Here is a 17,904-nt window from a genome sequence, read left to right on the forward strand (position 1 = left end):
GTTATTTTATATTAGCTAACAGTGGCTTAATGAGTTTTTTGAATGGTATATGGGAGAATTTGATTTCATTTAAAGCGTTTTTAGTTTAATTTTTATTATATTTAACAAGAGTAATACTTTTACCAGTACTCTGTGTTCACTCTCCATGGTGCTGATTTGTTACTAGTGTCACAAATGTCGGGCATTAGTAAACACTGAAAACCGTTTTCCTCTTCCACTTGTGGGTTTTTGGTAAGGTTATTTGTGTGGTATTTTTTGCTGATGTTTTCTACTTAGTATATGCTAACTACACAGTTACAGTAAAGCACAACACATAATGTATACGTGTTGTACTTATACAAGTACTTTGTACTTGTATATTTTCAAATGTATTCGAGTGTCCAGAGTTGGGCTTTGTGCAAAATCCGGTCCTATAGGTCAATAAAGACCTGTTTACGTCAGCGTGAGAATATAACTCATCTGGGGGATTTTAATTTTTTTCTTTTTTTTTTAACTGTAGTCTGTGTAAATAACAAAACCTAACGCTTGATGTCAGTGTAGTTCAGTGGTTCTCTGTATTTGGCAGTACCTTACGTCACGAGTGGTATTTCAACCGAGCCGATATGCTATTTTTCTCTCAAATAGCAAATTTCAAGGTAAGATCGTGATTCACGGCAACGAGTGTGCTTTATTTTCAGAGCATTCCCCCAAAACAGATCCTGGTTAACATACAGGATCATCGGACACTGGCTGGCTTTGCAAGCAGGGATTTTATGGACTATTTTCAGTCATCTTTGTCATGGAACAAAGGGAAGGCAAAGCACGGAAGGACCGGCGGTGTTGGTTCGTCTTCATAATTGTTTTGGTTATTTTATGTAGCGGAGCTTTTGCACAGATCAGATATTCCATATCCGAGGAGGTTCAAGATGGAACCATCGTGGGAAATATAGCTAAGGATTTGGGGCTTGATAAGAGTGCACTCAAAGGCAGAGGATACCGCATTGTAACAGGCTCAACGGAATCACTGTTCCAGGTTAATCAAAACGATGGCATCCTGTATGTGAAAAGAAGGATAGACAGGGAAGAGGTGTGCGAACGAAGCAGTGCATGCACCATCAACCTAAAAACCGTGCTAGAAAACCCACTAGAGATTCACTATGTGGCAGTGGAAATACTAGACATAAATGATCATTCTCCCGTTTTTCCAGAGAAAGAGAAAAGGCTTGAAATTTCCGAGTCGGCTCTACCAGGAGCGAGATTTCAGCTACAGGCCGCGCGTGACCCCGATGTGGGCCAATTCGCAATTCAGCAATATAAACTAAGTCATAATGAATATTTTAGAGTAGAAGTAAAGGACCGTGGCAAAGACCAGAAAATACCATTCTTAGTTCTGCAGAAGCAGTTAGACAGAGAAACAAACGAGAAGCACAAGTTACGTTTAACAGCCGTTGATGGAGGGAAACCGGCGAAATCAGGCGATATAGAAATCACTGTGGATGTACTTGATATTAATGACAATTCCCCAGTGTTCACCAAAGAGCTGTATTCTGCTACACTTAAAGAAAACATCCCCACTGGTACTGTCGTCATTCAAGTGAATGCAACAGATTTGGACCAGGGAGCAAACGGTGAAATAATATATTCATTCGGTAACGAAGTCGATCCAAAAATAATGGAGCTTTTTAGTATAGATGCAAACACTGGCGAAATTCATGTAACAGGTAAGTTAGATTTCGAGAAAAGTACAAGTTATGAAATTGATATTCAGGCATCTGATAAGGCACAGGTTCCATTAAAAACTGGCAAGAGTGTCGTGATAACCGTTGCTGACGTGAATGACAATGCACCTGAGATAGAAGTGACATCATTTTCTAGTTCTATCAAGGAAGATTCAAAGATAGGAACTACAGTGGCCCTCATTAGTGTCACCGATTTAGACTCTGGAATCAATGGTAAGGTCATTTGCTCAATCAAACAAGGAGTCCCGTTTACGTTATCTCCATCATTACAGGAAAATATGTACGCTATAGTTACCATCTCCCAGTTAGACAGAGAAATTACTTCTCAATATGATGTCACGATTATTGCAAAGGACTCAGGTGAACCTCCCCATTTAACTGAAAAGACTATAAGCGTGGTTATATCAGATGTAAACGACAACAGTCCAGAGTTTTCAACAAGTCCTTACACGTTTTATATCACAGAGAATAACAGTCCAGGAGCCTCCGTATTTGCGGTGAAAGCCTCTGATCGTGATGAAAATGACTGTGCACGCGTTTCCTATCATATCATCAGAGACGGAAGTGAAGATAATAAAATCAGTTCATTTCTAAATATAAACTCGGATAATGGGGAGATTTTAGCGCTGAAAAGTTTTGACTTTGAAACGCTGAAAACTTTCCAGTTCCAAGTTGTTGCCTCAGATTCGGGAACTCCGTCACTAAGCAACAACGTCACAGTCAGCGTCTTCATCCTGGATCAGAACGACAACGCTCCAGTCATCCTGTATCCACTCAGCTCCAACGGCTCTGCTCAAGGTGTGGAGGAGATTCCTCGAAACGTCAACGCAGGACACTTGGTGACTAAAGTCAGAGCCTATGACGCTGATATAGGATATAACGGCTGGTTGCTCTTTTCACTGCAAGAAGTGACTGACCACAGTCTCTTTGCTTTGGACCGCTATACAGGACAGATCAGAACACTTCGCTCATTCACAGAGACAGACGAGGCTGAGCAAAAACTGATCATACTGGTCAAAGACAACGGCAACGTTTCTCTCTCAGCAACAGCTACTGTGACTGTCAAACTTGTGGAGCCCAAAGAGGCTTTTGCAGCTTCTGATGTTAAAAGTGCGACAAAAGATGATGAGGACAGTAATGTCATATTTTACCTCATGGTAACTTTGGGCGCAGTTTCTGTACTTTTTCTCGTCAGCATCATCGTGCTGATTGCAATGCAGTGCTCCAAATCCACAGACTATACTTCTAAATATCTGCCAGAGACTAATTATGATGGGACACTGTGTCACAGCATCCAGTACAGATCAGGAGAGAAGCGGTACATGCTAGTTGGACCCAGAATGAGTATAGGATCTACTATAGTACCTGGGAGTCATGCGAATACACTCGTGCTTCCTGACAGGAGGAGAACATCTGAGGTAAGGCATACCTTAAAATATAACGTTCTTCCCCTAAGTTGTACTTTTCATTTTAATCACTAGTCATACAAAAATGCATCCTTTTCATCTCCCTCACCTCGATCAGAGCAGCTGTGATATTTTAAAGTGTCTCATTGGACATTATTATAATACCTTGTTATTCTGAAATTATTGAGCAACAAATCAAGGTTGATTTATTTCAGACAAGTGAGTGTTTTTAGCTACCAGTCAATTAATGAGATACAAAAATGTGCGGGACTCACTCAGTGAAAGCAATTTGCAAACTAAATAACTATCCTTGGTGCTGAAAAGTGCCTTGCTTCGTTTCAAGGTAATTCTGCAGTGACACGATTTGCTTAACTCGTGAGATAACAACAATACAAATTTAAAATACTCGCTGGTTCTGCGTGAAATAAAGAGATTATATATTTTTTAATTTGTGTTGGATTTGTAATCTTCTGATGGACACTAAATCTCTTCTTCGCTTTTCATAAACCGATCATACTGCTCTAATAATCCAATATGAAGCCAATTTTCTGTAATGAGAATAAAACTCGCATGGTGTCAGTGCGATATAGAAAACCTTCCACCCACAAGCTTGTCCTTACTGCTTTTTGGTTCCACCCCTTAGCTATTTCACATCGACAAGGGGAGCATCGTTTCGCGGATTGTTCTCTGGGTTTACACCAGGTTTTGCATGTACAAATATCACAGGAGTGTTTGCAAGAACGAGGTTGTTCTTTTTTTGCATTTCCAACAGATTTATAGTCATTGTGATGGATTATTGAAAATTTTCGTTTTCATCATGGAACAAAGAAAACGCCAGTCGGAAATGAGGAGAGGATATCTGGTCGGATGCGTATTTGCTGTGCTTTTGTGGACTGTAGCATCAGCGCAGTTGCGATACTCGATCTCCGAGGAGGTTAACGAAGGAACTGTGGTTGGAAACATAGCAAGAGATCTGGGATTAGATAAAAACACGTTGAAAGACCGGAAGTATCGGATTGTTTCAAGTAATGCGGATCCCCTGTTCTATGTGAATCCAAACGATGGTGTTCTGTATGTGAGCAGAAAGATTGACAGAGAGGAAGTGTGTGCGCAGAGCATTGCGTGTGTAATAAATGTTAAAACTGTGCTAGAAAACCCACTGGAGGTCCATTATGCTAGAGTAGAAGTGCTGGATATAAATGATCATTCACCCAGCTTCCAAGACAACCAGACAACCCTTGAGATTTCAGAGTCAGTATTACCCGGGACACGATTTCAGCTGAAAGCAGCACGTGACCAAGACAGTGGACAGTTTTCCGTGCAGCAGTATAAACTTAGCAACAACGATCACTTCCGGTTGGAAATTAAGGATAAAGGAGATGATGGAAAAATACCTATTTTAGTTGTTCAAAAATCCTTAGACAGGGAAGCTGCAGGGAGCCATGTATTATCACTGACGGCGCTGGATGGGGGTAAACCTCCGAAATCAAGCGAAATGAATATTCTGGTAAATGTTCTTGATGTTAATGATAACGCTCCTGCTTTCTCTAAAGATGATTATTCTGTTACGCTCAATGAAAATACACCACTTGGTACAATAGTCATACAAGTAAATGCAATAGACTTAGATGATGGACCTAACGGAGATGTAGTTTATTCATTTGGTAAGAGTATAAATCAAAAAGATTTAAATTTCTTTGCTATCAGTCCATTAACAGGAGAGTTAAGCGTTAAAGGGTTGATAAACTATGAGGAGAGGGAAAAATACGAAATAGAAATCCAGGCGTCAGATAAAGGTATGGCTCCTCTAACTACAGAAAAGAGCGTAAAAATAAAGATTGTTGACTTGAATGATAACGCACCTGAGATTGAGGTAACATCATTTTCAAGCTCAATCCCAGAAGATTCCAGACCTGGAACTACAGTAGCTCTTATTAGTGTAAACGACTTGGATTCTGGTCTTAATGGAAAAGTTATTTGTTTCGTAGGTGAGGATGTTCCGTTTGCTTTATCACCATCTTTACAGGATAAGATGTTTTCATTAGTGACCAAATCCCCTCTGGACAGGGAAAAACAGTCACAATATGAGTTGACAATAACAGCAAAAGACGCAGGTCAGCCTCCGTTATCATCTGAAAAGACAATAAGCGTTACGGTGTCAGATGTGAATGACAACCGTCCAGAGTTTTCACTCAGCCCATATACTTTCTATGTTACTGAGGGGAACAGTCCAGGAGCTTCAGTGTTTTCTGTTAATGCCTCTGATCGTGATGAGAATGACAATGCGCGCATTTCCTATCATATTATCAGAGACGGAAGTGAAGATAATAAAGTCACTTCATTTCTAAACATAAACTCTGAAAATGGGGAAATTTTAGCGCTGAAAAGTTTTGACTTTGAATCGCTGAAAACTTTCCAGTTCCAAGTTGTTGCCTCAGACTCTGGAACTCCGTCACTAAGCAACAACGTCACAGTCAACGTCTTCATCCTGGATCAGAACGACAACGCTCCAGTCATCCTGTATCCACTCAGCTCCAACGGTTCTGCTCAAGGTGTGGAGGAGATTCCCCGAAACGTCAACGCAGGACACTTGGTGACTAAAGTCAGAGCCTATGACGCTGATATAGGATATAACGGCTGGTTGCTATTTTCACTGCAAGAAGTGACTGACCATAGTCTCTTTGCGTTGGACCGCTACACAGGACAGATCAGAACACTTCGCTCATTCACAGAGACAGACGAGGCTGAGCATAAACTGGTAATACTGGTCAAAGACAACGGCAACGTTTCTCTCTCAGCAACAGCTACTGTGATTGTCAAACTTGTGGAGCCCAAAGAGGCTTTTGCAGCTTCTGATGTTAAAAGTGCAGCAAAAGATGATGAGGACAGTAACGTGATATTTTACCTCATGATAACTTTGGGCGCAGTTTCTGTACTTTTTCTCATAAGCATCATCGTGCTGATTGCAATGCAGTGCTCCAAATCCACAGACTATACTTCTAAATATTTGCCAGAGACTAATTATGATGGGACACTGTGTCACAGCATCCAGTACAGATCAGGAGAGAAGCGGTACATGCTAGTTGGACCCAGAATGAGTATAGGATCTACTATAGTTCCGGGCAGTCATGCAAATACACTAGTGCTTCCTGATAGGAGACGCACATCTGAAGAGGTAAGGAATATTCAACATTTTCCAATTAAATAAATGCACAGTACATTCGCATTCATGCACTGATTATAGTTTGTGGAAATTTGTGTTTACAACTAATACTTATGGAAACAACTTGAGCGATATCCAAGAACATCTGCCAAGATTTTTATTCGTAAGAATTATTCTTCTCTCTCTGTGTCAGTATAAAATGAAATGAGTTAGGCTTTTCTTTAAAATACGAGACAAGTCATTTTAGACATAGAGTATATTTAATATATTAAATGCCATTCTAAAGTCAAACAACTTTTAAAAAACATCCAGCTGCAAAGACAGATTAAGGAACTAAAACAGATTTAAAAAACAGTATTTTAATTAGGGGTGTTTTTACGTTTTTCTTCTTTATAAAAAATATGAACGATAACAACGCATAACTCAACTGGACCAAGGTGAAGTTTCTGACTATCGCTTTACATGGTGTTGAAAATCCTGTTTCAAGTATGTGTAGTTGTAACTCATATAACGAACCAGGAATCTTAACTTGTTCTTTGCAACAATTGTAACGATACAGAGTAAACATTTAATATTCCTACATGATGAGAATACAACAAAAGAAGCATTGGGTTGGTATTACCCCAGGGTACTCATTTTACTTATTTTTAACTAATGCATTACTAGTGTGTTGTCTGCAGTTAGACTTTTGGTCATGTGGTGTCAGTATAATGGAAGCAAAGTCAGGATTAATAGTTTGTCGTTACTGTGTGTATGTTTTAGATGTTTGGACTCATAATTTAAGCACACAAGAAGGAATAGCCTCAGCCACAGTAGCGTGTGATTGAAGGTGAAGGCTTGTCTCTTTTCAACTATCGATCGCGTTTGGTCACAGATTTACAGGCAGATACAGAACAGTGTACCATTCAGCTGGTACGCTAATACTTCGTTTCACCGAAGAGAAACACTTGGTCGCATGGTGTCAGTACAATATCACAAGTCAGCAGTGTGTGACGTTGTCTCATTGTAATGTGGTTCCTCCTCCTGATAAGGCTCTCACTTCGACGTTACCGCATTCTCTTCTGTTCTCATTCTTCCCTGTAACTGCGATCATTTTATTCCTATTTTCTTAAGAACAGGATTGTTTACAGTAGTGAAAAACACTGTGTTCTATCACGACGTCGCGATGTTTTCTGTGATAGATCTTTGAACATTAAGGACAAGACCATGGAACAAAGAAAACGTGAACGAGAAATAGCGAGAGGATATCTGTTTGGATGTGTAGCTGTTGTGCTTTTGTGGACTGTAGCCTCAGCGCAATTAAGGTATTCGATCTCTGAAGAAGTTGAAGACGGAACTATGGTTGGAAACATAGCAAGAGATCTGGGATTAGATAAAAACACGTTGAAAGACCGGAAGTATCGAATTGTTTCAAGTACTGCGGATCCCCTTTTCTACGTGAATCCAAACGATGGTGGTCTGTATGTGAGCAGAAAGATTGACAGAGAGGAGGTTTGTGCGCAGAGCAGTGCGTGTGTAATAAATGTGAAAACAGTGCTAGAAAACCCGCTGGAGGTCCATTATGTGGAAGTGGAGGTTGTAGATATAAATGACCATGAGCCCATTTTCCACGAAAAAGACAAGAAATTGGAGATTTCAGAGTCAGTGTTGCCCGGAGCACGAATCCAGCTGAAAGCTGCGCTTGATCGAGACATTGGTCAGTTTTCCGTGCAGCAGTATAAACTTAGCAACAACGACCATTTCCGTTTGGAAGTTAAGGATAAAGGAGACGATGGTAAAATACCTATTTTAGTTGTTCAAAAATCTTTAGACAGAGAAATAGCAGGAAGCCATTCACTAATACTGAAGGCCCTGGATGGGGGCAAACCTCCGAAATCAGGTGACATGAATATCCTGGTAAATGTTTTGGATATTAATGATAACGCACCTGCTTTCCCTAAACATGATTATTCTTTTACACTCAGTGAAAATATTCCCCTCGGCACAATAGTCGTACAAGTAAATGCAACGGATTTGGATGATGGGCCTAATGGAGAGATAGTTTACTCATTTAGCAACAGTATGAATCAAAATATATTAAATCTATTTGACATTGATTCAATGACAGGGGAAATAACGGTTAAAAATTTAATAGATTACGAAGAAAGGGACAAATATGAAATAGAAATCCAGGCATCAGATAAAGGTTTCGCTCCTCTTACCACAGAAAAAAGCGTCATAATCAAAATAGTTGATGTGAATGATAACGCACCTGAGATTGAGGTTACTTCGTTTTCAAATTCCATCCCTGAAGATTCCAGGCCTGGAACTACAGTAGCTCTTATTAGTGTAAATGATTTGGATTCTGGTCTTAATGGAAAAGTGATCTGCAGTGTAAATGAAGATGTACCGTTCATTCTATCAACATCCTTAAAAGACAAAATGTTTTCATTAGTGACCAAATCCCCTCTGGACAGAGAGAAACAGTCACAATACGAGTTGACAATAACAGCAAAAGACGCAGGTCAGCCACAGTTATCATCTGAAAAGACAATAAGCGTTACGGTGTCAGATGTGAATGACAACCGTCCAGAGTTTTCACTCAGCCCATATACTTTCTATGTTACTGAGGGGAATAATCCAGGAGCTTCAGTGTTTTCGGTTAAAGCCTCTGATCGTGATGAGAATGACAATGCGCGCATTTCCTATCATATTATCAGAGATGGAAGTGAAGATAATAAAGTCACTTCATTTCTAAACATAAACCCTGAAAATGGCGACGTTTTAGCGCTGAAAAGTTTTGATTTTGAAACGATGAAAACTTTCCAGTTCCAAGTTGTTGCCTCAGACTCTGGAACTCCGTCACTAAGCAACAATGTCACAGTCAACGTCTTCATCCTGGATCAGAACGACAACGCTCCAGTCATCCTGTATCCACTCAGCTCCAACGGTTCTGCTCAAGGTGTGGAGGAGATTCCCCGAAACGTCAACGCAGGACACTTGGTGACTAAAGTCAGAGCCTATGACGCTGATATAGGATATAACGGCTGGTTGCTCTTTTCACTGCAAGCAGTTACTGACCACAGTCTCTTTGCTTTGGACCGCTATACGGGACAGATCAGAACACTTCGCTCATTCACAGAGACAGACGAGGCTGAGCATAAACTGCTCATACTGGTCAAAGACAACGGCAACGTTTCTCTCTCAGCAACAGCTACTGTGATTGTCAAACTTGTGGAGCCCAAAGAGGCTTTTGCAGCTTCTGATGTTAAAAGTACAGCAAAAGATGATGAGGACAGTAACGTCATATTTTACCTCATGACAACTTTGGGAGCAGTTTCTGTGCTTTTTCTCGTCAGCATCATCGTGCTGATTGCAATGCAGTGCTCCAAATCCACAGACTATACTTCTAAATATCTGCCAGAGACTAATTATGATGGGACACTGTGTCACAGCATCCAGTACAGATCAGGAGAGAAGCGGTACATGCTAGTTGGACCCAGAATGAGCATAGGATCTACTATAGTTCCGGGCAGTCATGCAAATACTCTAGTGCTGCCTGACAGGAGAAGGACATCTGGAGAGGTAAGAGATATTAAAAGTTTTTATTTTATTTTGCGAAATAAGCATATTTCTATTCATGAATTTATGATGGCTTAAGAAATCTTACGTATTCATAACCAGACCTCTTGCAAAAAACCCTAATGTGTTTCTGGCAACATATGCAGTATTTTATGTCCTAAAACATTTTTCCACGTTTGTCATATTTTGAAGCTTCTTAACCTGACACTTAGCAGTTTATAATATACTTATGTTTATCTAATATATGTAAATATCAATCCTTATGCAACCAGCTTAATGGGCCGTAGCTTTCCTTGTGGTTTGTAATTGCTGTCCATGGTGCTGAAAAGAATTCCCACGCTTTCTCTGTTCCTCGAATATTACAAGTACAAAAAGACAAACGTACAGTTTGTAGATCATTTAACGTATTGTTTTGGCTTTAGAAAATAACGTTAGATCATTGTCTGAAAGGCCGTGTTTTTGTTTTTTGTTTTGTTTTTTATTAGGGGAATCATTGAGATCTCTTATTGACTCTGGACACCACGTCTTTATCTTTTCTTGTGGCTTGACAGTATGAGTTGTAGCAAAGTATAAAACAATTTTGCATTAAACAGATATGATAAAAACTGGACGAATTCTCTGCTGTGAGACACCTGCTCGCATGGTGTCAGTGCGATAACAAAAATCAGCAGCTCAATATATTGTCGTCATAGCTTTGTAATCCGTCCTCCTCACACCAGCCTCAGTAACACATTAGCGCAGTTTTTCTGTTCTTATTCTAGTCTGCGTTTGCCTCATTTTACCTGTTTAGAAAGGGAGTATTTGTAATCAGGTAACCCCTGGAGTCTTTTTTTAAAGGTCAAAAAACTATTTGTGATGGATTACTGGTGATTTTGGATAGAACCATGGAACAAAGAAAACGCCAGTCGGAAATGAGGAGAGGATGTCTGGTAGGATGTGTAGCTGCTGTGCTTTTGTGGACTCTAGCCTCAGCGCAATTACGATATTCGATCTCTGAAGAAGTTAAAGAAGGAACTATAGTTGGAAACATAGCAAGAGATCTGGGATTAGATAAAAACACGTTGAAAGACCGGAAGTATCGGATTGTTTCAAGTAACGATGATCCCCTTTTCTTCGTGAATCCAAACGATGGCGTTCTGTATGTGAGTCGGAAGATTGACAGAGAAGAGGTGTGCGTGCAGAGCAGTGCGTGTGTGATAAATGTGAAAACAGTGCTAGAAACCCCACTGGAGGTCCACTATGTTGAAGTGGAAGTTTTGGATGTAAATGACCATTCACCTACTTTTTCGGAAAATAGTGCTACACTGGAGATTTCAGAGTCAGTGTTGCCCGGGACACGATTTCAGCTGAAAGCCGCCCGGGATCGAGACAGTGGTCAGTTTTCCGTGCAGCGATATATAATTAGCAACAACGAACATTTCCGTTTGGAAGTTAAGGATAAACGAGATGACGTAAAAATACCAATTTTAGTTGTTCAAAAATCTTTAGACAGGGAAACGGCAAGAAGTCATTCACTAATACTGGCAGCACTTGATGGGGGTAAACCACCAAAATCTGGTAACATGAATATTCTCGTAAAAGTTTTGGATGTTAATGATAACGCGCCTATTTTTTCTAAAGACGTTTATTCAGTGACACTAAATGAAAATGTTCAGGTAGGAACACCAATTATTCAGGTAAATGCAACAGACTTGGATGATGGCCCGAACGGAGATGTGGTTTACTCATTTAGCAACAGTATGCATCAAAACATATTAAGCATTATTGATATTAATTCACTAACAGGACAATTAACTGTTAAAGGTTTAATAGATTATGAGGAGCAGGACGGATATGAAATAGAAATCCAGGCATCAGATAGAGGCCTGGCTCCTCTAACCACAGAAAAAAGTGTAAATATTAAGATAATTGATGTGAATGATAACGCACCTGAGATTGAGGTAACATCATTTTCAAGCTCAATACCAGAAGATTCCAGGCCTGGAACTACAGTAGCTCTTATTAGTGTAAATGATTTGGACTCTGGTCTTAATGGAAAAGTGATCTGCAGTGTAAATGAAGATGTACCGTTCATTCTATCAACATCCTTAAAAGACAAAATGTTTTCATTAGTGACCAAATCCCCTCTGGACAGAGAGAAACAGTCACAATACGAGTTGACAATAACAGCAAAAGACGCAGGTCAGCCTCCGTTATCATCTGAAAAGACAATAAGCGTTACGGTGTCAGATGTGAATGACAACAGTCCAGAGTTTTCACTCAGCCCATATACTTTCTATGTTACTGAGGGGAATAATCCAGGAGCTTCAGTGTTTTCTGTTAAAGCCTCTGATCGTGATGAGAATGACAATGCGCGCATTTCCTATCATATTATCAGAGACGGAAGTGAAGATAATAAAGTCACTTCATTTCTAAACATAAACACTGAAAATGGGGAAATTTTAGCGCTGAAAAGTTTTGATTTTGAAACACTGAAAACTTTCCAGTTCCAAGTTGTTGCCTCAGACTCTGGAACTCCGTCACTAAGCAACAACGTCACAGTCAACGTCTTCATCCTGGATCAGAACGACAACGCTCCAGTCATCCTGTATCCACTCAGCTCCAACGGTTCTGCTCAAGGTGTGGAGGAGATTCCTCGAAACGTCAACGCAGGACACTTGGTGACTAAAGTCAGAGCCTATGACGCTGATATAGGATATAACGGCTGGTTGCTCTTTTCACTGCAAGAAGTGACTGACCACAGTCTCTTTGCTTTGGACCGCTATACAGGACAGATCAGAACACTTCGCTCATTCACAGAGACAGACGAGGCTGAGCATAAACTGGTAATACTGGTCAAAGACAACGGCAACGTTTCTCTCTCAGCAACAGCTACTGTGATTGTCAAACTTGTGGAGCCCAAAGAGGCTTTTGCAGCTTCTGATGTTAAAAGTGCAGCAAAAGATGATGAGGACAGTAATGTCATATTTTACCTCATGATAACTTTGGGCGCAGTTTCTGTGCTTTTTCTCGTCAGCATCGTGGTGCTGATTGCAATGCAGTGCTCCAAATCCACAGACTATACTTCTAAATATCTGCCAGAGACTAATTATGATGGGACACTGTGTCACAGCATCCAGTACAGATCAGGGGAGAAGCGGTACATGCTAGTTGGACCCAGAATGAGTATAGGATCTACCATAGTACCTGGCAGCCATGCAAATACACTTGTGCTTCCCGACAGGAGGAGAGCATCCGAGGAGGTAAGACATTTGCGTTACATTTCCTGGTCTCAATCCTTCCTTACATTTGTTTTATTAGTAGCGCGTCTGGGATGAAATTAATGGCATGTTTCGTAACGAACTAACCATTTATGACGACAAGGTCGTGAATATTTACTATTCTTAAAGTAATCAAAAAACAACTTTTGCAATTTGTCTTTGAACAGTGATGAACGTGGGATTTTTTTTCCACAATCTCCACTGTTTTCTCTTCTTTTCCGTTTCCTTCTCTTCTATTCCCAACCTTCTTTTGCTTAAAACACTGGCATAAATGAAATAAGGAGCCTGAGCAATCCAAAAGCCTCAGCATGTGTCAGGCAGCACTGTAGTGCACAGCATTAGCAGTTCTTTATTGGACTCGCTTGATTGAGTTTCTATTGACCTGAAATATTTTTTATACTTACTGATGTTAACGCAGCGTGTTGACTCATATCACTTTATTTTGTCGTGTAATAACTGTTTCTTGTATAATGTTATGCCGACCCTTCTGATGTTTTTGAGATTTGTGTCACTTTTTTTGTCAAACATGAAAAAATCTGTTATAATATTTTCCCTGCAGTGAGAACGCAGATCGCGTGGTGTCAGTGTAATCCAAACAGGAAGCCTTGCACGAGTTTCCCACCAGGGTTGTTTGGTTCCATTTCTTTTTTCGCGGCCGTTGTTGATCTTACTACCGTGTTTCTTTGGCATTATGTCCGTCATTGTAGACAGAAGATGAGTATTTTCATTTAAGGAACGTTTGGATTTTGTCGTTATGTTGCAGCAATCGATTATCTGAAGGCATACTTGTGATCTAGGGTGTAACCATGGAACAAAGAAGACACGAGAGGCGAAGTGGGAGAGGATCTTTCCTTAGCTGCATGGCTGCTGTGCTTTTGTGCACTGTGGCTTCGGCGCAGATGCGATATTCTGTCTCGGAGGAGGTTAACGAAGGGACTGTGGTAGGAAACATCGCAAAAGATCTGGGAATAGATAAAAGCACATTAAAAGAGAGAAAGTATCGGATTGTTAATAGTGATGTAGATCCGCTTTTCCATGTAAATCCAAATGACGGTATCCTGTATGTGAGTCGGAAGATTGACAGAGAAGAGGTGTGCGCGGAGAGCACTTCGTGTTTAATAAATCTGAAAACTGTACTAGAAAACCCGCTGGAGATACATTACGTTGCAGTGGAGGTGTTGGATGTAAATGACCACTCTCCTCGTTTTCCACAGGAAGAGAAAAGGCTGGAAATTTCAGAGTCTGCGTTACCCGGTGTACGTATACCGTTACAGCCTGCACGAGATCCAGACGGCGGTCCTTTTACCATTCAGCAGTATAAACTTAGCTCAAACGACCACTTTCGGTTAGAAGTAAAGGATAAGGGAGAAGATGGGAAAATACCAATATTAATTGTGCAGAAATCTTTGGATAGGGAAGCAGCGGGAACCCATTCATTAGCACTGACGGCCCTGGATGGGGGCAAACCTGCTAAATCTGGAGAGATGACAATTCTAATATATGTTTTGGACATTAATGATAACGCACCTGTTTTCTCCCAAGATGTTTATTCTGTTACGCTTAATGAAAATGCTCCTGTAGGTACAGTAGTCGTCCAAGTGAATGCAACGGATTTAGATGACAGTCAAAACGGAGATATCGTTTACTCATTTAGCAGTGTTGTTCATCCTAGGTTATTGAAGCTTTTTGACATAAACCCTGTGACAGGTGAGATAACTGTAAAAGGGCAGATAGACTATGAGGAGAAGGACAAATATGAAATTGAAATTCAAGCTTCAGATAAAGGTCTTGCTCCTCTATCAACACAAAAGAGTGTAAATATTAAGATAGTTGATGTGAATGACAATGCGCCTGAGATTGAAGTTACTTCATTTTCCAGCTCTATCCCAGAAGATTCCAGACCTGGAACTACAGTAGCTATTATAAGTGTAAATGATTTGGATTCTGGTCTTAATGGAAAAGTCATTAGTTCCTTAGGTGACGATGTTCCGTTTGCATTGTCACCATCTTTACAGGACAAAATGTATTCATTAGTGACCAAATCTCCTCTGGACAGAGAGAAACATTCACAATACGAGTTGACAATAACGGCAAAAGACGCAGGTCAGCCTCCGTTATCATCTGAAAAGACAATAAGTGTTACGGTGTCCGATGTGAATGACAACAGTCCAGAGTTTTCACTCAGCCCATATACTTTCTATGTTACTGAGGGGAACAGTCCAGGAGCTTCAGTGTTTTCTGTTAAAGCCTCTGATCGTGATGAGAATGACAATGCGCGCATTTCCTATCATATTATCAGAGACGGAAGTGAAGATAATAAATTCACTTCATTTCTAAACATAAACTCTGAAAATGGGGAAATTTTAGCACTGAAAAGTTTTGACTTTGAAACGATGAAAACTTTTCAGTTCCAAGTTGTTGCCTCAGATTCTGGAACTCCGTCACTAAGCAACAATGTCACAGTCAACGTCTTCATCCTGGATCAGAACGACAACGCTCCAGTCATCCTGTACCCACTCAGCTCCAACGGTTCTGCTCAAGGTGTGGAGGAGATTCCCCGAAACGTCAACGCAGGACACTTGGTGACTAAAGTCAGAGCCTATGACGCTGATATAGGATATAACGGCTGGTTGCTCTTTTCACTGCAGGAAGTGACTGACCACAGTCTCTTTGCTTTGGACCGCTATACGGGACAGATCAGAACACTTCGCTCATTCACAGAGACAGACGAGGCTGAGCATAAACTACTCATACTGGTCAAAGACAACGGCAACGTTTCTCTCTCAGCAACAGCTACTGTGATTGTCAAACTTGTGGAGCCCAAAGAGGCTTTTGCAGCTTCTGATGTTAAAAGTGCAGCAAAAGTTACTGATGAGGACAGTAACGTCATATTTTACCTCATGATAACTTTGGGAGCAGTTTCTGTGCTTTTTCTCATAAGCATCATCATGCTGATTGCAATGCAGTGCTCCAAATCCACAGACTATACTTCTAAATATCTGCCAGAGACTAATTATGATGGGACACTGTGTCACAGCATCCAGTACAGATCAGGAGAGAAGCGGTACATGCTCGTTGGACCCAGAATGAGTATAGGATCTACTATAGTACCAGGAAGCCATGCAAATACTTTAGTGCTTCCTGATAGGAGAAAGACATCTGAGGTAAGGCATATTTAAAGAACCTTTTTCCCAAAACCTACTCTAAATGCATCAATATGCACCAGGCACAAACTGATTTGTTTAGTGTGAACCTTTATTTTATGACAAATGTATGTCAGAAAAAAGACATTACTATTTCAACACAGCCTAACAAAAAAACAAGAAAGAAAGAAAGAAAGAAAGAAAGAAAGAAAGAAAGAAAGAAAGAAAGAAAGAAAGAAAGAAAGAAAGAAAGAAAGAAAGAAAGAAAGAAAGAAAGAAAGAAAGAAAGAAAGAAAGAAAGAAAGAAAGAAAGATTTTTTTTTTTAATTTACCTGAATAGGTTTCACTGAGTCTGACTGAGTTGGATAACTTTTTAGTCAAAATGATGACGAGATTGTGATCATGGTAAAACTAAGAATTCTTTTGATGATTTGGCATGACATGGATTTGCTGCTTTTAAGTAGAACTTTTAACATTATGCACAATACTGTTTATTTCTTTGACCAAGCATACTCTATGGTATATACTTTTCTATGGCCTTAGCATACTTTTAGAAAAAGGGGTACTCATTTGTTTACCTTGGCAACCTTTGTGTGTTGGTCATTACATTTTCCTTTATGATTAGGCGGTTAGTAGGTCTCAGTTGCTTGAACTGGACAAGAACAAATAGACGAAACGTCATTGTCTGTCTTTTCATGCTGTCTTCATGTCCTTTTTCTTGAACATTATCTTTCATAACCCAAGATGACCATATTTTCTCTGGTAGTAGCAGATAAGATCAGTCTGCAAACAAAACTGACTGAATGTACTGTAGCAATAGACTACAAAAAGTTAAAATTCCTCTGGTGACTTGTGTAGGAAATGTAATATTGTCAGAAAATGTAGCTAGAAATTCTTGAAGTTTATGGCATGTGCTGTCCATGGTCCTGACCATGTTTATGCTCACTTCACAGTAAACAGTCCCAACAGAGCTCTATTAGCTGTAACTGATATGATATATAAATCAAATTTAATGACATGAAGTAATTTAATTTACTGGTCATTTAGAGGGAATCTTCTCCACACTTTCAGATACTTTTTTTCTTTGAGCGTTTTTTCAAGAATGCACTACCTTATAATTTATTTACAAATACCCCTCAATTTATGTCGAAAACTTCAAAATAAGAATAACACATGAGTTTGATCTTTCGATTTAAGTTTCACATAGTTCTGATTTTCTGTAGTGATTGTTTTGCTCACAAGGTGTCAGTATAGTGAAAAGAGGCAGCATTAAATGTGTTTTCTATCGTTGCATTTTGATTGAGCCTCTTGATAGCGTCCCGGTTTGGATATTAAAGCAGTCGTTTCTGAGCTTGGGAATACGCTGTTCGTGCTTATGACTGTTTTAGGAAAAGGGTGATTGTTCTTTACTCATGGACGATTTGTATTGGATCGCTGCAGTGCTGGATTGCCCTTATAAGTGACACTGATGCTTTCGGGTGTAACCATGGAACAAAGAGGACATGAGAAAGGAATGGGGAGACGACGCGATGTCATCTGCATTGTTGTCCTGTTTTTGTGGAGCTTGGCGTCGGCACAATTAAGGTATTCAATCTCAGAGGAAACTAACGAGGGAACGGTTGTTGGAAACATCGCAAAAGATCTAGGATTAGA

At 40.0% G+C, this 17,904-nt stretch overlaps 1 protein-coding gene and 1 pseudogene across 21 annotated transcripts in view; both read left to right on the plus strand.

Moving 5' to 3' along the window:
* Positions 1–17,904, plus strand: part of LOC113037086 (protocadherin alpha-C2-like) — a 208,368-nt gene that overhangs the window by 52,020 nt on the left and 138,444 nt on the right. The window contains exon 1 of one of the 20 annotated variants that reach the window (XM_026193967.2): positions 7–3,136. The exons of 16 other annotated variants lie outside the window; for them this stretch is intronic. In XM_026193967.2, coding sequence (XP_026049752.2) covers positions 779–3,136 — 2,358 coding nt within the window. In that variant the 5' untranslated portion in view covers positions 7–778. Of the gene's footprint in view, positions 1–6; positions 3,137–3,820; positions 6,300–6,844; positions 9,852–10,270; positions 13,091–17,904 lie in introns of those variants that run through there. 3 more of the 20 variants (XM_080288582.1, XM_080288658.1, XM_080288642.1) reach the window with 3 other exon arrangements.
* LOC113037407 (protocadherin alpha-3 pseudogene) lies at positions 13,113–16,565 on the plus strand (annotated as a pseudogene). Its single transcript, XR_013901390.1, has one exon. The product of XR_013901390.1 is annotated as a protocadherin alpha-3 pseudogene (transcript).

The sequence above is a fragment of the Astatotilapia calliptera genome, chromosome 2, assembly GCF_964374335.1.
Source record: "Astatotilapia calliptera chromosome 2, fAstCal68.1, whole genome shotgun sequence".
NCBI classification, from domain to species: domain Eukaryota; kingdom Metazoa; phylum Chordata; class Actinopteri; order Cichliformes; family Cichlidae; genus Astatotilapia; species Astatotilapia calliptera.